The sequence below is a fragment of the Ips typographus genome, linkage group LG1, assembly GCF_016097725.1.
Source record: "Ips typographus isolate SLU linkage group LG1, UJ_Ityp_2.0, whole genome shotgun sequence".
In the NCBI taxonomy this organism is placed as follows: domain Eukaryota; kingdom Metazoa; phylum Arthropoda; class Insecta; order Coleoptera; family Curculionidae; genus Ips; species Ips typographus.
In genome coordinates, this window is record NC_138422.1 from 6,412,180 (window position 1) to 6,433,573 (window position 21,394).

The following is a 21,394-nucleotide window of genomic DNA, read 5'->3' on the forward strand; positions in this document are numbered from 1 at the left end:
TTTTCGTCTTGATCCATCGACTGATTGATGCTCCACCATACCTGAATTGATTTACATTTTTTCATTCCAGTTATTTCAAGTTTTGTTCATTAGTTATCGAGCCTCTCTGATGAGCTATAATATGACAAAACGTCGGTCAGTAAATTGGAAGTGATTTTCAGTAAATGTTGAATGTTTATTCTGCAGGGACCAATTATATGATAAAACGTTTTAAAATAAATCCCTTAAATTCCAGTTAAACTTGAAACAAGACAATATTTGGTAACCAAATTACACAGGTGCAAAAAATATGATTGCGATATTTTTATACACTTTAAATGATTTATTACGACTAAATTATATAAATTAGAATCAAATGTATTCAAAATAAGAGTTCAAAGTTAATCTTACACAATCTCGCAATGTTTGGTTGGTATAAAAAAATACGGGGGTTTTAATAGTTCCATTATTGACTATTTCTTATGTTAAACACTTGATGGACGTGCAAGACAGTTGCTTAACTGATAATTTTTTGTGAAATCAATAACACCGAGGATGTTCCTACAAAACGTTTCTCTGCATCAACGATCATCATGATTAACGACACTTTTCGGACAGGGCAATTCATTCAATTTGTAATTTCTTTCAGAAAGGTTGGTCTTGATTATGTTCTTGATGACCTTTGCGTGATGCAAATTAGATGAAAGTAACAAAAGAAGATAATTTTCGGCTAAAAACTGTTATTCTTTTTCACAATTCTACAAACATTAAATTTAAATGTAGGTAATGTAGGTGTAACTAATAAAAAAATCATAAATTTACTATTCAAATTTGTTCGCTTCAGCAATTACATCATTGCGAAACAGTGTGTAGAGGTATAGATCGATATGTTGATAAAGATATCTTTTGTCTGGGTATCGTTTGTATCTTGTAATAATTGCTGTCATGGGCAATAAGTTATTGGAAAAGAAAATCAAGCAGAAACTATGATAAATTAACACTACTGCAATGTAATGAAAATTATCTTAGATAATTTGACTTTCATATCAAAACATATGAATTTTCATTTGGTAAATGGGATGGTGTGGAGCATATACTTTAAACTGATTTTTTTTAATAAGTTGTTTTTTTATACTATTACTATAGAGATATTTGCTATTCCAGTAATACCTTACAAATCGATAGGAATAATCAAATAAGAGTTCTGGTTTAATTATTTTTGGTTTTGGACAATTGGAGAATAGAAGAATTATAAACACATCAAAACTAGTGGGACAAAGTTTGGAAAGTATTGAGAAAATGGAGTAGCATCAAGAGAGGGGAAACAAGCTCAAAGAGACTGGTGAGCGTGATGAATAAGACAAACAACTGTTAGAGGAATACCATCCGAATTCAGCGTTGGATGAGGAGAATGAAAAGGAGGGAGACATAGATGGTATGATGTGGAACTGAGAGAATTCCCAATGAATGTATGAAGTATCCGTCTTCTTCCAATGCGTATCCTCTAATGGATGTTTGCGATAACATTTTCCATTGCTTCTCTATACCTTGTGATATGTATCAACTACTGTAAATAGTGTAACCCTCTCCACTGTCTAATATTTCGCATCCTGAACATTTTTTTCCTTCCGATCCCTCTCCGGCCTTTGATGTTGTCTTGCAAGATGCAACAATCGATATTTAGCGTTTTGCATTATTTGCCCCAGATATGTCGTTTGTTTGTTAGTCTATCTTCAGAATTGTGCAGTACTGCAACATCTCGAAAGCCTCTAATTTGTTAATTGCAGTCCTTCGTGTCCAAACGTGGCACTGAGTCTTAGGATAAGGTGGAAATCGGAACAGGTAAGTACAAAGCCTTTTGAAATATGGCTTCCAAATATAAGTTGAATAGGAGTGGAGACAGCACATATCCTTGTTGTACCCTTCTTGTAATTTGTATGACGCTGGATATGTTATTACCTATTTTGATTTGCGCTGTTTAGTAGTATGAGGCATATATGGGAAGAATAGTCGACCTTTCTCTTACAGTACATCTCTTTATGTAAGTTGCGTGTCATTCGTTTTAAGCTGCTAGTGTACACCAAGTTAAGAATGTAATGAATTTTTGATGAGATTTTTTTGTGATAAGTGTGGGATGTACCCAAGTACAAGCCCTAGCAAGTGAATTAGAATTACTGCACATTTTCTTGAGTCAGATGATTGAACTATGTGAAGAAAAAAGTTAAATCAATATGAAATTAAATTACTACTATTTCAATCAAACATGCAGAGTTCTAATATAGTGTTTGCAAACTGTACCTTCAAAACGTTTATCTTGGAACTATACCTAAATAAGATTATTGGAAAGAGTGTGGCGATTTTAGGATCTACAATTGATAAAAAAGTATTTAATGCGGCCAGAAAACTCGTAATTAAAACTTAACATTGTTGGTCTATGCTAGATTCACATGTTGGTGCAACAAAACAAGATCAAATCGGTTTTTATTTATGTGAAACGAAAGGCTGAATACAACTTATAACGGGCACATCTTTGTTAAGCAATAAGAGTATTAAGAGTAAATGCAATTAGAATGATTTTTCTATTTATTTGAAGCATATAATTTTAGTAAAACGTAAGGATTGGGTAAACTTATTAGTCATTAACATAATTTATTTAACGAAACAAAACCAGTTTTTTTCACATTTTTTATAACAATGCTTTAAAATAGAGCATGTTGTAATCGTAACGACGATAAACAATCTTAAAATGCAAATTGTATATTGGTGCAATAATTACTAGACATTGGTTGCATTTGATAATGAGAATATTATTTTCTTCATTGTCCAACAAGCCAGTCAATAAAAACTTCCTAATCGATCAACGTTTCATTAATCACCGGTATAATCACACATGTAATGTTCTGTTTTTTCCCTAAAAAATTTGCTAGTAAGCTAGTAACATAATACATAGGGTGTTCGTTTTTCAAGCCCCACTATGAGAATCTCGGTTATTTGGAGATACGAGTACAATAAAGCGTAAATTGCGGCAAAGTTGAGCAATTTTCAAGAAATTATGCAAGGGTGATTCGGTTATGATGTTCTTTGGGTTTTTAAATGTTTCTTCAGACAATCCATAAACTTGCTGATACTTGTACAATGATGTGCCAGGTGGAAATGCTAGACGCAGGTTACAACAGAGATAGCGGAGCACAAATTCTGAATGTGGGATCGGAGGAAATACCGGAGATCGATACATTTCAACTAGAAGAAGCACTGAAATTTATAGAAAATAGTAAGGCTCCAGGAGAAGACCGCATTACTGAAGAAATGCTGAAAGTAGGAGGAGCAACACTGAAAAAAGCAATCCTCATACTGCACAATAAGTATATCTGGAGAAGGGCATTCCAAAGGGATGGAGAAACGCCGAGGTCAATATCATATTTAAGAAAGAAGACTGTAGTAACATCGAAATCCTATCTAGCTTGTACAAATCACACACAGCAAAAAAAACTAAAAAACTAGACTTCTATCAACCCATAGGGAATTCAGAAAAGGCTAGAGCACCACCGACTATAACCAGGCTGTGTGGACACTGATGGAAAAATGTAGGGAATACAATGTCCCTTTTCACATTTGGTTCGTCAACTCCTCAACTAAAGGCATTTGACTCGATAAAAGAATGGACAGTACTAAATGAATTGGATAAGGGTAGGGTAGACTCAAGGACGGTAAACAGTACAGGAGTGCTTAATCCCATAAGCGCAATCTTGCCGGTATCGGCTCGGGCCGGTGCGTATTGTGCACCCGAAGGCCCACTGTGACGTCAGAATTCATTCGCCGCCGGGAAACAAAATCGGCCGATCGAGCAATCCTGTACTGTTTAATATCCTTGGGGTAGACTCACGATACTCCACTCTTATACAAAACTCCTACCAAAGATAGAAGACCTTAACACAGAAAACATTCCCATAATCAGAACAGTTAGACAAGGAGACTCAATCTAGAGAAAGACTATCTCTAAAATGTAGTTCTTCAAGACAAAAGGCATTAACGTTGACAGGCAGTACTTGAGCCATTTACGTTTTAACATGTTAAAGAAGCTAAAACATCGCAAGAAGTAGGGCTTCAGATGAACTTAGGTAAGACCAAGATCATGAGTCCTTGTAACACCCAGGTCATCCTAGACAATAGTAATATTGAAATTGTGAATGAATACGTGTACCTAGGCCATAAAATAAAGTTAGGGAGTGAAAAGCAAACGATGGAGATTGCAAGAAGGGTGCGCCTTGCCTGGGCGGGGTATAGTAACCTCTCTCACATCCTTAAGAAATCCTTGAATCTAAGAAAACTTTGGTACTGGTTTACATTAGCTGGAATATGTTTTCATATTTTAAGTTAAGAGCAGTAATTTGGACTTACTCGTAATAGGGATTTGCAGCAATTGCATTTTGACAATGATCTGTCAGTAGTTAGTAGTGTGCTTCCGTAATGGAATGGTTTTTGTAGAAAAAAGATGGTTAAAAAAAGCAACTTTCAGCTTGCTGATTTTTCCTTAACCAATCACAATCTACCAACAGTATTACAATTTACTTAAATATTGCACATCTGGAGTATTAGTGCATGATTGGTTGATCGTGGAAAATGGTATAATAATATTTTTTTTCTACAAACGGATTAAAAATTCGATTTTTAATACGCTACTGAACTATTAAAAATAGCATTTTAATGCACTAGTGCTTTAAAAAAGCGTTTTGAAGCACTACAGTAGTAGTGTATTTTTAAATACTTATTAGTTATTTGTGATATAATCTTGTTAATAATAATATAATTAGGTGTGAAATATTGCAATCGTGACTTCCTTCTCCACCTAAAGACATTTATTAATATCCTAAAAACAAGTAAAATGACTTAAGATTCACGACAAATTCCTCCATCCTGAAATCGAATATAATCAATAACTTTCAAGGGATTATAATATTATTACTTATCCAATTATTACATCCATAAGCTACGGAGGTCGCAACCTTTTGACAATTTTCACTTTTGTTTAAATGTTACGTAGTTTGCCGCAATTGGTATGGGCGATTCCCATTGAAGATCGCTGCCGGCTCAAGAAGCACAAGACTACGCCAAAGATTCTTCCCCCCTTAATGAGATTTTTATGTCAGGAATGTGATTCGTATAAAAGCTAAATGCCAATACTACTTCGGCACAGAGTTTTGGGGTCTGTTTTTAGTGGTGGTTAAGTGAGAAACGTTAGGATGAGGACTTATATTGTAAGTAATTATTATTATACTTTTTTCCTAAGTAGACCAAATTACCAAAAATTTCAAATATTAAAAAAAAATATATTAAAACTGACAACGCCAGTTTAAAGAGCATTAAAACTGGATGTAGAAAAGTGCCCTTAGTTTTAATTTAGGCCTAATATTAACGTCAAAAAAAATTTTATGATAAAATAAAAAAATTCAAATTTTTCAAAAATGTTTAAAAAAACAAATATGATCTAGAACTTATTTTATTAAAACCATGGACACACTGTATGTACTAAAGAGATGGTGATTTTAAGTGAGTTTATCACAGAAAACAGTCCAGCGGATTCAAATCTGCCCATCTGGAATGCCAAACTTGTGGTCCATCTCTTCTTATCCAACAGTAGAGTAAAATTTGTGTCCAAAAGTCTGTCTTAAGATATAAGGACAGTCAACTATGTTAATACTATCATAAAATATTGAGAAAGTACCACAAAAATATCGTTAAAAATGTACCTTTTTGCTGCTTTGCCAAAGTTAACCTAAATAACAAAAAAAAAGAAAACCAGGTGCATCATTAAGACGGTTTCTGATTTCCAAACTCACTTTTTCTAGAAGATTCAGAACCTTGGGTGTTCTTGGTTAGTGTGCAAAAGCATGCAAAATCCAATAAGTAAATCCCTAATAATTCCAACACATTGTTTTCTATGATATTGTTGAAATTTTCCTCTACAAACATTTGTCCTGACAAAAAAGTCTCTAAGTAATAGTGCCTGCACAGGGTGTCCAGTAAGCACTTGATCAAAAGGGTACTATGACACTGTCAAATCGTCATCTTTCGATCTAAAGGTACCAAGTTCTCTGGATATTTTTGTATCGCAACAATGTTGCACAACAGAATAGAAACTAGTTCATAGAAAAGTTGTCAGTTGACTATTTTAGCTCATGTAAGGTCAAGTAAATTGTTCAAATTTTGAATTTTTTCTCAATGTCTGTATTTGCTTTAAATAATACCGAAACCATACAAAAATTTGGCAACAGCCTCACGATTTTACTTTGGCATTACATTTTTTCAAATAACAGTTTAATTTCAAACAATTTGAAACTTTTCCGGTTCGGTATTGGTGCACAGCAGTTGGACCACTCTGTAGACCATATTAGGTAATTTAAACCATATTCTTAGCTCACACTTGGTGTTAAAATTTATTACCTCCATTGTTTTACTTTACTGGTTTTTTAAACCTCACTTAAACGCCAATGAAAGAGAAATTTCGTCATACATAAAAGGCGTTTTAAGCTCACTTCGTTTATAAGTAAATTTACTTTTTCGGTCATTTGGTATTAAGTGAAAAGCATCTGATTCAACATTTTAATGTTTATTACCGACTTCAAAAATAGTGAAAATCGGTGTCAGACAGGTGATTACCTATATTTCAAAAACAAACCAACGCTAATAAAAATTGTATAGTATTAGAGAATAGGCAATAAGAATTTAATTAGTTACTATTGTGTAGACCTTCGGTTGTTTATTCGGTCTGTTGCATAACTTTAGTTATGAAATGCATACTGACTGAAATGATGTTGATTCTCAGATATCGCATGCAATAACCTCAAAGGTCCAATCATGGGATAGGTCAATGGCTGAACGTGGTGTAAACATATGAATGCACAAAATGCAAATATACCTTATTTTTCTTCAAAAATGCAAAAGTTGATGTTATTCTAAAAAGTTGACTGGTTCTTTTATTCTCTGAATATAAGGTGTCCCAATAAAACGAGAAATTGATCGAAATTATTTTTACCTTTCTGAATTTAAAATAAACGAAATTTCAACATTATCGATGAACATCATAGAGACTTCGTCTTTGCGGTGTTTTAAAGGCATATTTTGTTCTACACAGTGATTTAGAAAAAAGTTTTATTTTTATTCTCACTTTCGCTGTTAGAGGGCGTTTTCCCAAAATTTACGATTCCTAAATATTTAAAAAACATCAAATGATAAATAAAAATATACTGTTATCGTTATAGTGTATACTGTTATCTATTTTATGAAGAATTTGATGATTCCAGTATAATAGCAAATATTAATGAAAACCTGAATTGTAAACCTTACATTATCAACTAAATAATATCAAGGCCTCAAATGGAGTGATAGTAATAACAATAGTTTACACTACTCCCTGGTTTCTAAAATATGTCTAAAGCCTTCCAAAACAGGCCAAAAGCTTGGGTTCCAAATAATCTTCAACTAGTCTAGAAGTTCTCAAAAAATTTCAAGGCAGTCTAAAAGCTTCCGTATGCTTCTAAAGCAGTTTCAAAGCTTCCAAAAGTGTAAATTCACATGTCTTAAAAGAAGTCCAGTACCTTCAATGCTCCTAAAGTAGTCTAAAAAGATTTCAAAATATTACAGAAACTCCAAAATGCTTCTAAAGCAGTCGGAAGTCTTTCCAAACAGTCTAGAATCATTTAGAACAGTCTAAAAGATTCTAAACGCTTTTCAACTAGTCTAGAAGCTCCCAGAAGATATTAAATCAGTTTAGAAGCTTCCAAAAAATTTTGTGAACCGTGTAAGAGATTCCAAATGCCTCTAAAGCATTCAAGAACCTTCAATATGCTGTTTAAACAAAAACCTTCCAAATGCCCTCAAGTAGTTCAAAAACCTTTTGAGAGCTTTACTATTCATAAAATAAATATTAAAGCTTTCAAAAGGCTTTAATAATATAAATAATTTTGCCTTTTAAGCGCTTTTTTTCACGACTTTAGTGCTTTTTAATCCGGACTCTAATTATCAGTTATTCTTGAAAAAGACAATTTTTGATTTTGACTTTGTCAAGTGACGCCATACTTGTGTTTGTGGTTGCGATCATCAATTTTCAAATTTCAAAGAAAAATGCTAGAACACAGTTAGAATTAAGTGAGTGCAGCACTGCCACTTTTATAGACAATAATGAATAACGTTGATTTAATGTCGTCTGTCTGTTGAATCAGTCGAGAAATAGATAGTTTTCAGAGTCGTATAATGAAAAACTCATTTTGGACGGGTAATGAACGACAATTTTCATTATCAGATTCTAAAAACAAATCACACAATGGCTGGTATGTGTTGGTCTGATGATGGATAAGGCCGAAACCGGTCACCCATTAAGTTATAGTAGCAACTTGACTTTTAGTCCTTGTTTTTGAAAATATGGTCTGTTTTGACTTTTTTAACCATTGCTTTCTACATCTAATTAAATGTTGTTCTTGTTTTTTTTTTATAGTTTATTGACATCTGAATTTTTGTTGCAGATTACTGCACTATGTGCCACCTTAGCTTACGCGAAACCGCAGTACAACTATCCAGCACCAACTGGTCCAAGTTTGCCATCTGTAGTTTATACTCCACAAAGCATAACTGGAGAGTCTTTTGGAGGAGGTATAGGAGGTATATAATTACATACATTAAATAGCACTTTTTAAATCTCTCATTATACGAGTGTTATTAATGTATTAGTTTCTTTGTTCGAACAAGCTGAGTTTAGCGAAAATAGTAGAATCGTCAAAAATAACTTTATTATTTTTTCAAACACTAACACAAATATGTATTTTATAACAAACACAGAATGATACTTATTTTCTACACGTACGATGATCGTATGAATAGAAAATAAGCATTCTATACGAGTTTAAAAAAAATGTTTCTAGCAGATTCCAAGTGGAACTTTTATATAACGATAACCTCTGATAGTGGAACATCCGGTACAACATTGTTATCTACAATGAATATATTTTGTCTACAATTTTTCGCTCAAGTCCCTAAAGATCTGTTATTAATTTACTAGGCCCGTCTGGATCAAGTGGATTCATCGGAAATTCTGGAATTCTCGGCAGACAACAACAAGGTTGTTATTTTTTACAAATAATAACAAAATGAACCATTTTTTTGTCAAACAGCATGACATAAAATTTAACATCGTTTTACGCGCTTAATTAAATTTAACATTGACCATATCGCATGACAACCACGTACTTCACAAAATATTCCATACTTTTCACTAATTCACATTTTAATTTTTTGGAATGAAATAACAAGTTGGACAAGCTTTTTTTGCGGTTGACACATTTACCAGTGGATCAAGACTATTATCATTGGTGGATTTAATAATAAATAATAATAATATCTCTTACGATATTGGAAAAATAGGTATTTAAACAACAAACCATCGACGGTTGGCTGAACCAAGCGAAGCAAAGTTTTAATTTTTCAAGTTAAGTCAGTAATGTATAACGCACACAATGCGAAAAAAATGTCGTCGATAAAAATTTAAAATTAAAAACAAAACGTATAAAACGTAAACGTAACGTAAAAAATATTGTTCCTAACACGTACGCAAAGTAGTTTTCCCGCACTTAAAGCTTACATTATTACTACTACATTACATAAACTACTATTTTTACTCAAAACTATGTTGCAAGAACCCTTAAAACTTGCATTTTCTTTTCACTCTAGTGGAGTAGGTATAACAATATTTAATCACGCACACGTGCGATATAGAGCTGCGCTTTCAACATTCCAAATCGTACAAACACATTTCACACTAACTATAATTATTTCACTTACAGTCTTAGAATTCATGGAACAATAAAGACACTATCATCTATAGCTTTACCTTAACATTATCATATATCATTTAAAACGTTAAATTTGTCATTTACAGAACTTTCTTTCAAACAATTTACCAAATATATAAAAAATAAATAGATTTAAATAATGAAGAAACACATGTGAAAACAATGTTATGTTTACTAAATGATTTTGTAGCAATTAAGTGATCGATGAATTTGCTTGTCAATTCCCAACGTAATGTTAACAACAGTTTAATTGAAATAGAGCACCCACCTGGAAATCTATTATTATTAGTGGTAAATCATTTTTTGTAAATTGGTGACGTCCTATAAAAATTCTTTCTAAAAAAGATATAAAAATCATAGTTATGGCGACAAATTTCCAACTAAACCATTTTTAAATTTTAGCAAAGAATTTGAAAACGGTGTTTTTCACTGTCTTGCCACTAATCCGGCTCAACTAGAGCATTTGATACTACAGTTCAAACACTCTAAATTTGCTTTTTTATGAGTTACCCCATTTGACACATCAAAGTAAAGTTAACTGTAAGAGAGGGGAGGGGATAAGTAATACAATTTTTTCACTTACATAACCAAAGTTTTTTCTTCAAATCTGACTGGACGGGTTTATCTTTAAATCAATATTGATCCAAGAAAAGAAGCTATTTTTAAGGTGGGTCGAAATGAAAATGGGAATGAAAGTTCTGTATAATGTCATAATCATATTGATTGTAAAAGAATACCTAAAATGTCATGTACAACTATATTCGTGTATATAGTCCTAGCCGGAGCTTCAACAGGTCACCAACCTTCTAATATAAGGGGTGATACTGGCGCAAGTGGTTATACTGGAGCAGGTGGTTATACTGGCGCAGGCAGTACTTTGGTGCAAAAACACATTTACGTTCACGTGGCTCCTCCAGAGCCTGAAGAATTGAGACCACAACGTCCCATTTCTGCTGGACAATCTACCAAACATTACAAGATCATCTTTATTAAGGCCCCGTCGTATGATCTCCAACAGCAACAAATCCTTCAAGCTCAGGTTTGTTTAATTTTTTTATGTTTTACAATATACAAGATATCCCAAATGCAGCGTATACCAAACATTCTAAGAAGTTCTACATTTTTACACAAATAAAATGCACATTTCAATACAATACTTTTTAAAACGGTTCTTTTCATCGTTTAGATTTAATGTTTCTATTAGATGTAAAGTATTCATTATTTCATTTTTTTAGTTAAAGCAGTAAAACATTTGCAAATAAATTATCTAATTAAGTTTGACACTGAATCTTTTACACAAATAACATCATAATTTAATTATTTGCAACAAATTATATTCTTAAAATTTTTATGAATAACATATACAACCTTTTAAAGAGTTAAAATCTGGGTTACTTAATTTACTGCAAGGCTATTTTAAAAAAATCTGTATTTATTACTGTTTACTTCTAGAGAATAGCAATGTTAGTATAAAAGCTAAAATAGTTATAATTATTAATTATCTTTCTCTTTTTGTATCTTTTTCTGAATGCATTTGTTTGTGCTTTCCAAACTGCCAATTTTCAGTAATTACTACTAGCTGATTTTTTTTGTTATTAATTTACAATATAAACATAAAACATAATTTCATTATGCCGCACTTATTTAGGCTAAAAATGAAGAAAAGACCCTGGTCTACGTACTGGTCAAGAAACCTGATGATGTGGCCGATATCACTTTGCCTACTGTCGCCCCAACTGCTCCTAGCAAACCAGAAGTATACTTCATCAGATACAAGGCCAGATCCGAAGCTACCGCTAGTGCTGGAGCTAGTGCAATTGCAGGAGCTAGTGCTAGTGCTGGAGCTACTAGTGGTGGACAACTTATTGGAGGTGAGTTAATCAAACAATCTTCACATAATTATAATCCAGATTGATTTTATGAAAAGTAGTATGGAGATTGATACAACATTTTTTTTTTACCTAAATATAGTGACTATTTGTTTTAGTAAAATAAATTAGAGCTATGCATGGTTTTCAATGTTGACTGTATAAATTACATTTCCGGCAACTAAAATATTGTGAAATATTATATTAGGTATTATGATTACATTCAGATTATTTCTGAGACTATAGTTTCGACCCTGTTCAGTTCCTCTAGTACAGTATTTAATACATTTTATGAATACTGGTTATCCAATTTAAATTGGTTCTTTTATTTGGTACATAGAAAAACTTATTAATCGTGATACATTCAAATCAACAGGTGGCTCTGGTTTAGGGATCAGTGGTTCCAGTGTAGGCTTGTCAGTTGGATCGTCTTCAAGCTCATTCACATCAGTAGGGCGTCCATCTTCCAACTATGGACCACCAGGACCAAGCGGTCCTTACTAGACAGATTCTGTAAATACATAATAAAATATTGGATTATCAAAGCAATTAACTGCAATAATACTTTCTATATCACTACTATTTATTAATATAAATGATGATGTTACTTGTTCTAAGTGATCACGTACTGAGTATGTCGTTGAGATGTTATTGTGTCAACATGTGAAGATTATAGGCTGTTCAAATCAAAATATTAGCTCCTTGTTATATTATACTATCGGTATTATAATAGTGCTTCTCTGATATTCTTAGATTTTATAAGCTTAAATAATGTAAATATTGTTTTTATATTAATGCGCATGTAGCTCTAGCAAATCTTTATAAGAAAAAAAACACGGTGACAAATAAATTATTTATTAATGATAACGTCTTATTATTAGTCAATTATTAAACGCTTAACAACGATTTAAATTTTTTTTTTATTTACTAGTGGTTTTAAAAAAATTTAAATCACTCTAAATGATATAAAACTTTTATTCCTTGTCATTGAAACAATATTTAACAAAAATTAGTTACTAAAAAAATCTATATTAATTGAAAAATGTTTCTTCATTAAATATGGCCAGAATATGACTGACTAACTGACAATAGCCTAAACAAAACTGGAACTTATTTTGAAGATTTCTAATTACATCGACGAAAATTAGCCTACACTGGTGCAGAGGGTCACTGGGGAGGTCCTGGAGGAGGTCACTTCGGAACTACATCGTTCAGATCTTCAGGAACAGATAAAAAGAGAAAAAAAAATCAGTTTTGTTTAAGCTGCTGTCAGTTGGTCAGTCAGCGGACAACATTTTGAGCATTTATTGAAAAACCATTTTTTAATTTAATTAGATTTGTTTTAATTTTCCGTGTTCATTAATTTTTGTTAACGAAAAGGAATGAAAGTTTGACATTCTACTAGGCATGTTAAACTTAATATTATGCTCTTTTTAATCCACGAATCTGAGCATATTTTCAAAAAAAAGACCATGCCCTGATTTACTTAATTTATTCCAAGTTAGAAACTCGCACTGTATAATTAAATAGTTTTTCTACTACTAACATGATAAACATATCATTATTGACCGATTAGTAACTTGAGAAATTATTTTTCCCTACCTTAATGGTCATTGTTGACCTAGGTCAAAAATAGAGTCTAATCTCTAGTTCTAGTCTGGCACAAACACTACAAAAAAGGAAATATTATTGACCTTGTTATCCTAAATTTTTAAATTTTCAATAAAAGGACCATCAAAAATATGATTAATAGTGGACAAAACGCTATATTATCCACGGTTTAGACAGCTTTTATTGACCGAATATCAAGTTTAAGACATATAATAAAAACTTCTGTTTAAACCTTGGTTAATAATATACTATTAGTCACAATCTCCCGTGTTCAATAACTTGAATAGCCCTGTAGATAGGTAAATAATGATTGTTCAATTAGACTGAAAGTAATACTGAACAAACCTTTACATAAAGCGCATTCTCCTAAATATCTAGACACACTAACTTTAAAGCTGTATTGTAGACTTCCTAGAGCTGAGATTCAGAGAGTAGATATAAAAGTTCTAAAATCCCTTTTTTATAAATGTTTTAGAGAAATTGAAAAGTCATATTATAAAAATAAATTGTATATTACGTAAATACGCAAGAAATAGTCTAAACTACATAGATATATGGTGGTAAGAAGATCATTCATGTCCAGGATAAGTGTTAGTGAAAAATTTAGTCGGTCCGTTTCAATTGGCCAGCAGTATAGTTTCCAAGAAGGGAAAGAAAGAAAACCTTACTTCAAACAGGGAACAAATAATAAAAGTGGAAATAAACATTCCAAATATTAAAAAAGAAGAAAATCCCTACGCGTTGACCCAAATAAAACAAAACAAAGAAACATTGCTGTCAAAAATACAGACCCTTTTTAACCTGTGCCTACACCAGCAAGCCATTTCTTCTTGATGGAATGGGGCAATTATGATCCTAATGCACAAAAAAGGGGACAACACAAATCTGGTAAATTACCGGCCTATCAGCCTGTTAAATCACTTATACAAGTTATATCCGCGAATTATGACATCGAGAATGGAAAAGAAGATGGAGCATTATCAGCCAAGAGAGCAGACTGGTTTCCGACCAGAGGCTTAATTCTTGAAATCAGGGAACGGAATTCTCAAGAGAAGTGTTGATATATAAGATAGAGATAAGAATAGGCCCCCTTTATATGGAACTAACGAACACCTTCAAGTTCTTAAAGTACTAAATATACAGGGAAATACCCAGCTTAACTCCGATGCCTAATCGCCTAAATTTACCGCTACTTTACAACATGCGTTTAAGAACCTCAAATGGGACACCAAGGGAGTCAAAATAGATCGTGAACAACTAAATCACCTTTGGTTTGCTAATGACATTGTTATAATAACCGACATTCAAGCAGAAGCTAAGAACATGCTTATAGACAACAACAACAACATGATAAAAATGTGTCACAAGATGAAGACAAACCTACTACCAAGTGAGCAAATAGAAGTGGACGGATTGAACTAGTGGAAAAATACAACATACATTGTTTTTATATCTGGGACACGAAGTAAGAATCAGCAAATCAAACAACAAAACGTGCGAACTGGCAAGGAGAGTGACTCTGGGACGGGCAGCCAACCAAGCAACATATTCAAGTCCAACATTCCAACTAGGCTGAAAAAGACAGCTTTTAATCAATGCGTGTTGCCAGTTTTAACAAATGGGGCAGAAACCCTAACTCTAAACAAATCATCAATAAAGAAGCTACACATAACACGAAAAATGGAAAGATTGATGCTTGGACTGACATTGAGGAACAGGGTAAAGATAATATTATTGAGCAGATTTCTAAAGAAAAAAGGCGATGGGGGAGACACATTGCAAGGTTGAAAGACGAAAGATAGACAATAAGGATTTTGGAATGAAGATTATTATTAGACCACCGACACACTGGACAGATCAGATAATATAAAAAGAATATTGTCACACCCGCGGTATTTGTTACGGTGCACACCTAGTAACCAGCATAGTCAGCAAGGTTAGCATAATGAGGTCGCTGACGAGTATAAAAGATGCACCGTAGCTAAATCACCAAACTCTGGGGTCTTCCCCAGAGGGAGGTCACTGATTGATCTCTGGGTTAGTCTGGGTACGCCTCTTGTGCAACGCAACGTGGAGCAGTAGGTGACCAAGTGCCACACCCAAGTATCAGCCCTACCAAGTTGCCGTACCTACTTACCTCCCTTTGCTACTACCACAACGTCTTTACCTAAAGCGTTCGCCCTCCGTGAACCCTACCGCTATCTCTGTCCAGCATCCCCCATCATGATCTACGCCGTCTTGGCAATCTGGGGGTAAGAACATTGTAATTATTGTAATTATTGTCTTAATTTCTTGAATAAAGTGGGTTACCTGTGGATTCCTGAGTTTTCTTCCCTCTGAGCAACCCGTTAACGTGACATGGTGGAGGCGCCTCGTTGGATCCCCGTCTGCTAATCCTCACATTGGGAGACACACCGTCGCAGACTCACGTTAAATAAGGGCAAATATAATAAGGCCTGTAGGACCTAAAGAGCACTACTCAAGATCAGAAGAGTTAAAAACGCTTTGAGAAAGCCTATGTTCAACAATGAACAAATATGCTAAAACTATTATCTTCCAAGGAACAAGTCGCGTGTACGGCTTATTAAGACTATTTCTAGGGTAAAATCAAGAATAGCTATTTAAAAAATAAGAAGAGCGAATTAGATAGAGATGGCCTCTTCCTACCAAAGTTAAGAGTCAATCGACTGATATATCGGCTTTGGTCGTTGAATATCAGAAGTTTCATTGTTTGTCATTCAGGTTGTTGAAGAACGTTGTCATATCTCAGACCACATCAAATATTGGTTTTAAAACATCAGTTTTTAAAATTGGATGTAATTTTTATTTGAAAATTAAATAAGATAAGAGATAACCGGCAACATGTTTCCTACCAAAGGCAAACCAAGTTCAGCAAAAAACATCACCCCAACATCAAAGGAATTATGCCGACTGTCCCTGGACTCCCCCCTGGACACTCTGTATTTCACTTGATACTAAAACTAACCTTTTAGTAAAAATTGCTTAAATTCTAATTTAATTTTTTTTAAATAAAATACATGAAATCCTTGAAAATGGAAATCATGAGCCCCATTGTACACATACATAGGAAGTCTTATCTACTTTGTTATTTAGATACCCAACATAAAGTTGTAAATTATGTTCCTCCTTATTTCAAATTTGTACTTTTTTTGTGCCGTCTGGACTTTTTCCACAGTGGCCAGTGACTCCGACAAGTGCTGCCGCCGCCAGTACAAACGGCAACGAGCGCAACTCATCATTCCATACACAGGTTCAGTTGTGGAGTTTATTGGCCGCATGAACGCGAACATTTCACCCTTGTTGTGCGATCCCGTTTTGTGGCAGTGGATTTCGGTGACACTGTCCTGTCCCTTCAGTTGATAACATCTAGTGAAAGTGCACCCCATCGTCAAATACACGTCCAATCCGGAGAATTACCGAAGTAAGTATAGCCCCCCTAATATTTTGTTGCGTATTTTCTTTGTTCCAATGCCTTTTGTGCTATCCCTTTGATTATTTACTCTACTCCACTTCAGATTGTATTAAAACAACTAGTGGACATCACTTTTAATTCAGAGATACTGGTTTAGACTGTCAAAATCAAAACAACAACATATCTTGGAGATTCACTGAATTAACTTCGATTTTTTCAACGCTGTACTGATGACAGATTGTTTGTTGTTCTATTACGATTAATTGCATAATATTTCCGAGGATTTTCTTGGAAAATCGAAAGTTGAGCATTACGTTAGACGTTCAGCCATTGGAAAAGTGTTGCCACCGATTTGTTATGTTGTAATTGGCCTTTAAAGATAAAAATCCTGTTATTGTTATTGGAGTCAGCTGTTAACGGCCCCGTCCCGTCAAATGCCAGCTTATCGACGTCCCTATTCCTTGCGCGCTTTCTGTCTTTTTCTACTGCACGGAAGTGCAATGGGATTATAAAGATGAAGAGATGTGAACGTTTCCTCTTTTCTTAATCGTAATATTCATCGTTGCTTGAAGCTACAGTGGCGTAGAAGTTTAATAAAAGTTTTTCCATGAGATGGACTACGTTTATATCGTCGACTCTTAATCCGATCGACAAAGCAGATTGAACTAAGGATTATTCAGTCGAGTATTTAACGTGTTTAACTTACATTTGATAATTTTGGATTATTGGATGCGTTCGAAAGATCCGTAAGAATCGAAACAAGATGACTATTCAAGCAGAAAGAAATGCCAACATCAGAGATGTAAAAGCGGTCATTTTTGGGTCGGAAAATTTCTATTTTTGGAAATTTACCGGAAAATTACTTCATGCTTAAATGAAAATTTGCCTTGATAGGGAAAACAACTGTCAAACTTGTCATTGTTATTGTCAAACTTATCATGCATTCTAATGAGATAATTTAAGACATCTAAAATGACTAAAAGTACATTAAACTTTATTTGAATTGATATTAGATTGTTGTACAATTAATTAAAAAAATAATTATTTTTTAATTTTCAGATCTTTCTGAAAAATGTTGTATACCTAACCTCAACACTTTACAAAATAAAATGAATTTTTTAAAAAATATTATTTACACATGTATCATTCCCGGTATAAAAGCTTTAATCTTTCGGTAGCGTGACATTTCTACTATATATGGTATACAGGGTGATCAAAAGACAATTTCAAGGTTTGGTTTTCACAAATTGGTATATTGAACCACCAATTGTCAAAATAACCGAGTTATTGACAATACAATGGAGTAGTTTACAGGGTTATTCATTGAATTTTTAACATCCTTGTAACTTGTTCAATCCATCAGTATACAGGGTGTCCCAAATTTGGGCCACAAACCAAACTTATAATTTTTTTATTAGATTTTTGTAATCTACCTCAAATTCTAGGCCTACTTGATGTAAAATGTCTATCGATCCTTAACTGATTTTGATCTAGCAGTCTTGATTGGTCGCCCCTCAAATCAAGCAGAAATTCTTAATTTGAGCAAAATTTTCGTGCACTTATCGAGGAAATTGTGAATAACTCGCTTATTTGAACCATCCTGTATATACGAGCCATATAATAAAAAAAAAGCTAATGATTGGTGCTCTCACGTGACGTTGAGCGAATACGGCTAAGTTTCCCGGTTCGCCCGCTAGAGGGCGTCAAAGTTAAACTTGTAGTTTTTGCTACATACCTCAGGAACGCTTCAAGCTAGAGGTCTGAAATTTTACCACAAACGTACCTTGGGAAGGAATGCAACTTTTACTTTCAATGCCCTTTTTTCGTACCAGGCACCGTTTGTCCCTGAAAAATTTAAAACAAATATTGTCAAAAAATTTAAAAGACCTTTGAGTTTATTTAGAGAAAAATTTTGAATTCTTTAAATAAACTAAATAATAAACCTAAATTTCTTCAGGTTAATGATACAAAAATGACGTAAAGTTTCATTTGTAAAAATGTTATTTTTTAAGGGTGCCACGCACTGAAAACCATCAAATTTGCCATAATTTTCAGGTCATCCCCAAAACCGTGACAGTTGGGGCAAAATGGATGTCAGTGTGATACAGGGTGTTTCAGATAAGCGGCTGAGTTCAGCATGTCCCAAAAAAGTGACAACAATTTTTAGTTTTCGGGAAATCTCTCAAAAACTGTGTAAAAAGCACCAATAATTTTTTGAGTCAGTCTTCCGTGACCTTTTCTCGAAACTGTTCAAACAACTGTCATCGGGAAGGGAGGTTAAGGTAGGAGTACCACAGGGATCAATTCTTGGTTCGTTGCTTTTTTGATATACATAAATCATCTAACCACTATATGACAATGCTTCAATGTATAATCTCTTTGCTGATGACACTACCATCTCACTGCAGGGCACTCAGCTTCTGGGTCTGGATTGGGGTGTGTTGGAGGCGCAGCTTAGGCCTGAGCAGTGGTTCCGGGCCAACAGGTCGGTACTGAATGATGGTAAGTCGCAGAGAATGGTTTTTGGCCTTGGATGGCGGTTTCAAATTTTTGGGAATAAGCCTTGATCCTCGTCTTCAGTGGGTGGCTCATGTGGCGGCTACTGCTGGACGACTGTGCAGAGCGGTCTTCTCCGTGGTCTGCAGGAGTCGGTATCTGCGGGGGTTTTGCTGTCTGTTTCACTCTGTGATGACCTATGGAATTGTGGTGTGGGGCGAAGCGGCTTGTGCGGATACAATTTTTGGACTCCAGAGGAAGGCTGCTAAGCTGCTAGCTGGACTGTCTTACCGGGAGGTCTGCCTTTGTGGAGCTGGATATTCTAACTTTTCCAGCTGCCTTTATTATGGAGAGTTTATTGTTTGTTAAAAAAATGAAGAGCGGTTTACTTCCTAATGCTCATGAGCAATCTTCTGACCTCAGTACAATAGTTTCTTCTTTATGTCCCTAGTAACATAATGTGAGAAACGCTTTCGTGTGGGTTTACCGACGAATTCTGCATATACCCTGGACGGCCCACAGAACTAATGTGTCTATACTAGAAGAACCTACATATTAATACCCGATTAGTCACAAAAGTTAGTCAATTAACTTTGAGGTATTTTGGACACATCTCTAGACAAACAGACTTGATGGAAAAATTAATCGTGGATGGAAGGGTTGAAGGAAGGCGACCACGTGGGCGATCACTAAAGCAATGGGTGGACCAAATCAAACATGGTGGGTCATAGCCGCACACCTGCCACAGAATAAAATTGTCTGGAAAGAGACAATCAAGAGAATTAATACACGATGTCACCAAGCTCTCTCGAGGGCAAAGGACTGAGAAGGAGGAGAAACATAATCTAGAAACAGCGTGTCCAATTTTCAACGCTTTTGTAGAGTAAGGGGTAAGTGTAACCAAAGAACACACAGTTTATTCAGTAGCTCTCAAATGTCCATCAACAGGTTGCGAGTGTATAAATAACTCATCTTCAGGGGCTTCAGATTAGTTTCTCAGGAACCACAGTCAGCTGGCTGTCATTCTGCAAGAGAAGGACAAGATAACTGCGTTGCGTGCTAGGCGATTAAGCTAAGAACGCAGCGTGGTCAGGAACTTATTTGGCAGTTAGTCTCATTGATTTAAAAGAGATCAGTGGTTCAGGCAACCACATAAATTAATCGCAGATGAAGTGCTTGGACATCATAGGACACAAACATCTTTTGGTCAAAGCCTTTCAAAGTAATTGATAGTGGTATTTTACAAAATAGGACTCATTCAAAACATAAGGTATCTGAAACAAGAGCTATTTAGTGTTAGTAAGAACCCCGTAACACTTCTACCAGACTTTTTTCTTCCTATATTGGGTAAATCACCTTGTCAGCTTCTATTGATTACACCTTTGCTCTATGTCTACGTTTCTTCAAGATCAGCTGGTTTAATTGATATTGAAAATGTTATAGTATAGCTATTTTCTATTAGAAATACCTCATTTTCTATATACTTATACAAAAATGGCAATTTTAGAAGTGCTGTCGTCCGATTCAATGCCGGCGTGACTTAATGAGTTTATATGACGCTTGGAATGTATGTGCAAGAAGAGGAAGAACGACGACGTCTTGAAAAAGAGGAACAAGCCAATGTAATAGACAAGAAAAGCAAATTACGTTAAAAAATGAACAGGACTAGTAATTTTAATATTTTAGACAACAAAATTTAGAGAGTAACTTATTAGAACAATTATTATTATTGTACTACTTGTTTAAAGAAATTTTTTTAAATACACTTAACGGTATGGGTAATGTTTTAACACTGGATAATATGACCATTTGTTCGAAGTGAAAATATATTTCTAAATCATGAGCGTTGCTGGTGAAAAAAGCGCGAGACGCCACTGCATACGTCCAATTTTCATTTTGACTGCTGATGCGAGCCCATGTAAAAATCGGTCTCGAAGAAGCACTCTCGAATGAAATCTGCCTTGCAAATGCCACGCAGGTACCCAATAAACAAATCAAGTGCCGCAAACAGGGGGGAACGTTATTTGGGGGGCTCGCCCCATAAACGGGCTGCCCGACCAGACGGTCAATGTTCCCGGCAGGAACTTCCAGTCTGTAGGTTCGCGGAAACCTCAATCGAAGAGATTAACGACACGGTGCTTGGACAAGTTCCGGACAAATGACAC

At 34.5% G+C, this 21,394-nt stretch overlaps 2 protein-coding genes across 10 annotated transcripts in view; both read left to right on the forward strand.

Annotated features, from left to right (window-relative positions):
• The first annotated feature begins 5,099 nt into the window (after positions 1 to 5,099).
• LOC145736418 (uncharacterized) lies at positions 5,100 to 12,221 on the forward strand. Of its 5 annotated transcripts, none has more exons than XM_081990868.1 (6): positions 5,100 to 5,234; positions 8,499 to 8,634; positions 9,032 to 9,091; positions 10,601 to 10,860; positions 11,470 to 11,692; positions 12,066 to 12,221. In XM_081990868.1, exons 1-6 carry the CDS (start codon positions 5,220 to 5,222, stop codon positions 12,191 to 12,193), a joined length of 822 nt encoding a protein of 273 aa, XP_081846994.1. In that variant the 5' UTR covers positions 5,100 to 5,219; the 3' UTR covers positions 12,194 to 12,221. The 5 variants fall into 5 exon arrangements, with proteins under 5 accessions (XP_081846994.1, XP_081847004.1, XP_081847012.1 ...); XM_081990878.1 differs by having other exon boundaries at positions 8,499 to 8,625; XM_081990886.1 differs by lacking the exon at positions 9,032 to 9,091.
• Positions 12,222 to 16,599: 4,378 nt separating this feature from the next.
• Ypel (Yippee-like) overlaps positions 16,600 to 21,394 on the forward strand; it is a 75,380-nt gene continuing 70,585 nt past the window's right edge. For 4 of the 5 annotated variants that reach the window (XR_014179936.1, XR_014179944.1, XR_014179950.1 and 1 more), the window contains exon 1: positions 16,600 to 16,742. The gene's annotated coding sequence lies outside the window, so the exon portion shown is untranslated. The remainder of the gene's footprint in view (positions 16,743 to 21,394) is intronic. The other variant, XM_081990925.1, reaches the window with a different exon arrangement.

What these genes read in the sequence shown, in the direction of transcription:
- LOC145736418 (XM_081990868.1), top strand. An exon ending in TCTCGGCAGACAACAACAAG is followed by an intron (nt 9,092 to 10,600) that starts GTTGTTATTTTT and finishes ATATAGTCCTAG; the next exon opens with CCGGAGCTTCAACAGGTCAC. An exon ending in AACAAATCCTTCAAGCTCAG is followed by an intron (nt 10,861 to 11,469) that starts GTTTGTTTAATT and finishes GCACTTATTTAG; the next exon opens with GCTAAAAATGAAGAAAAGAC.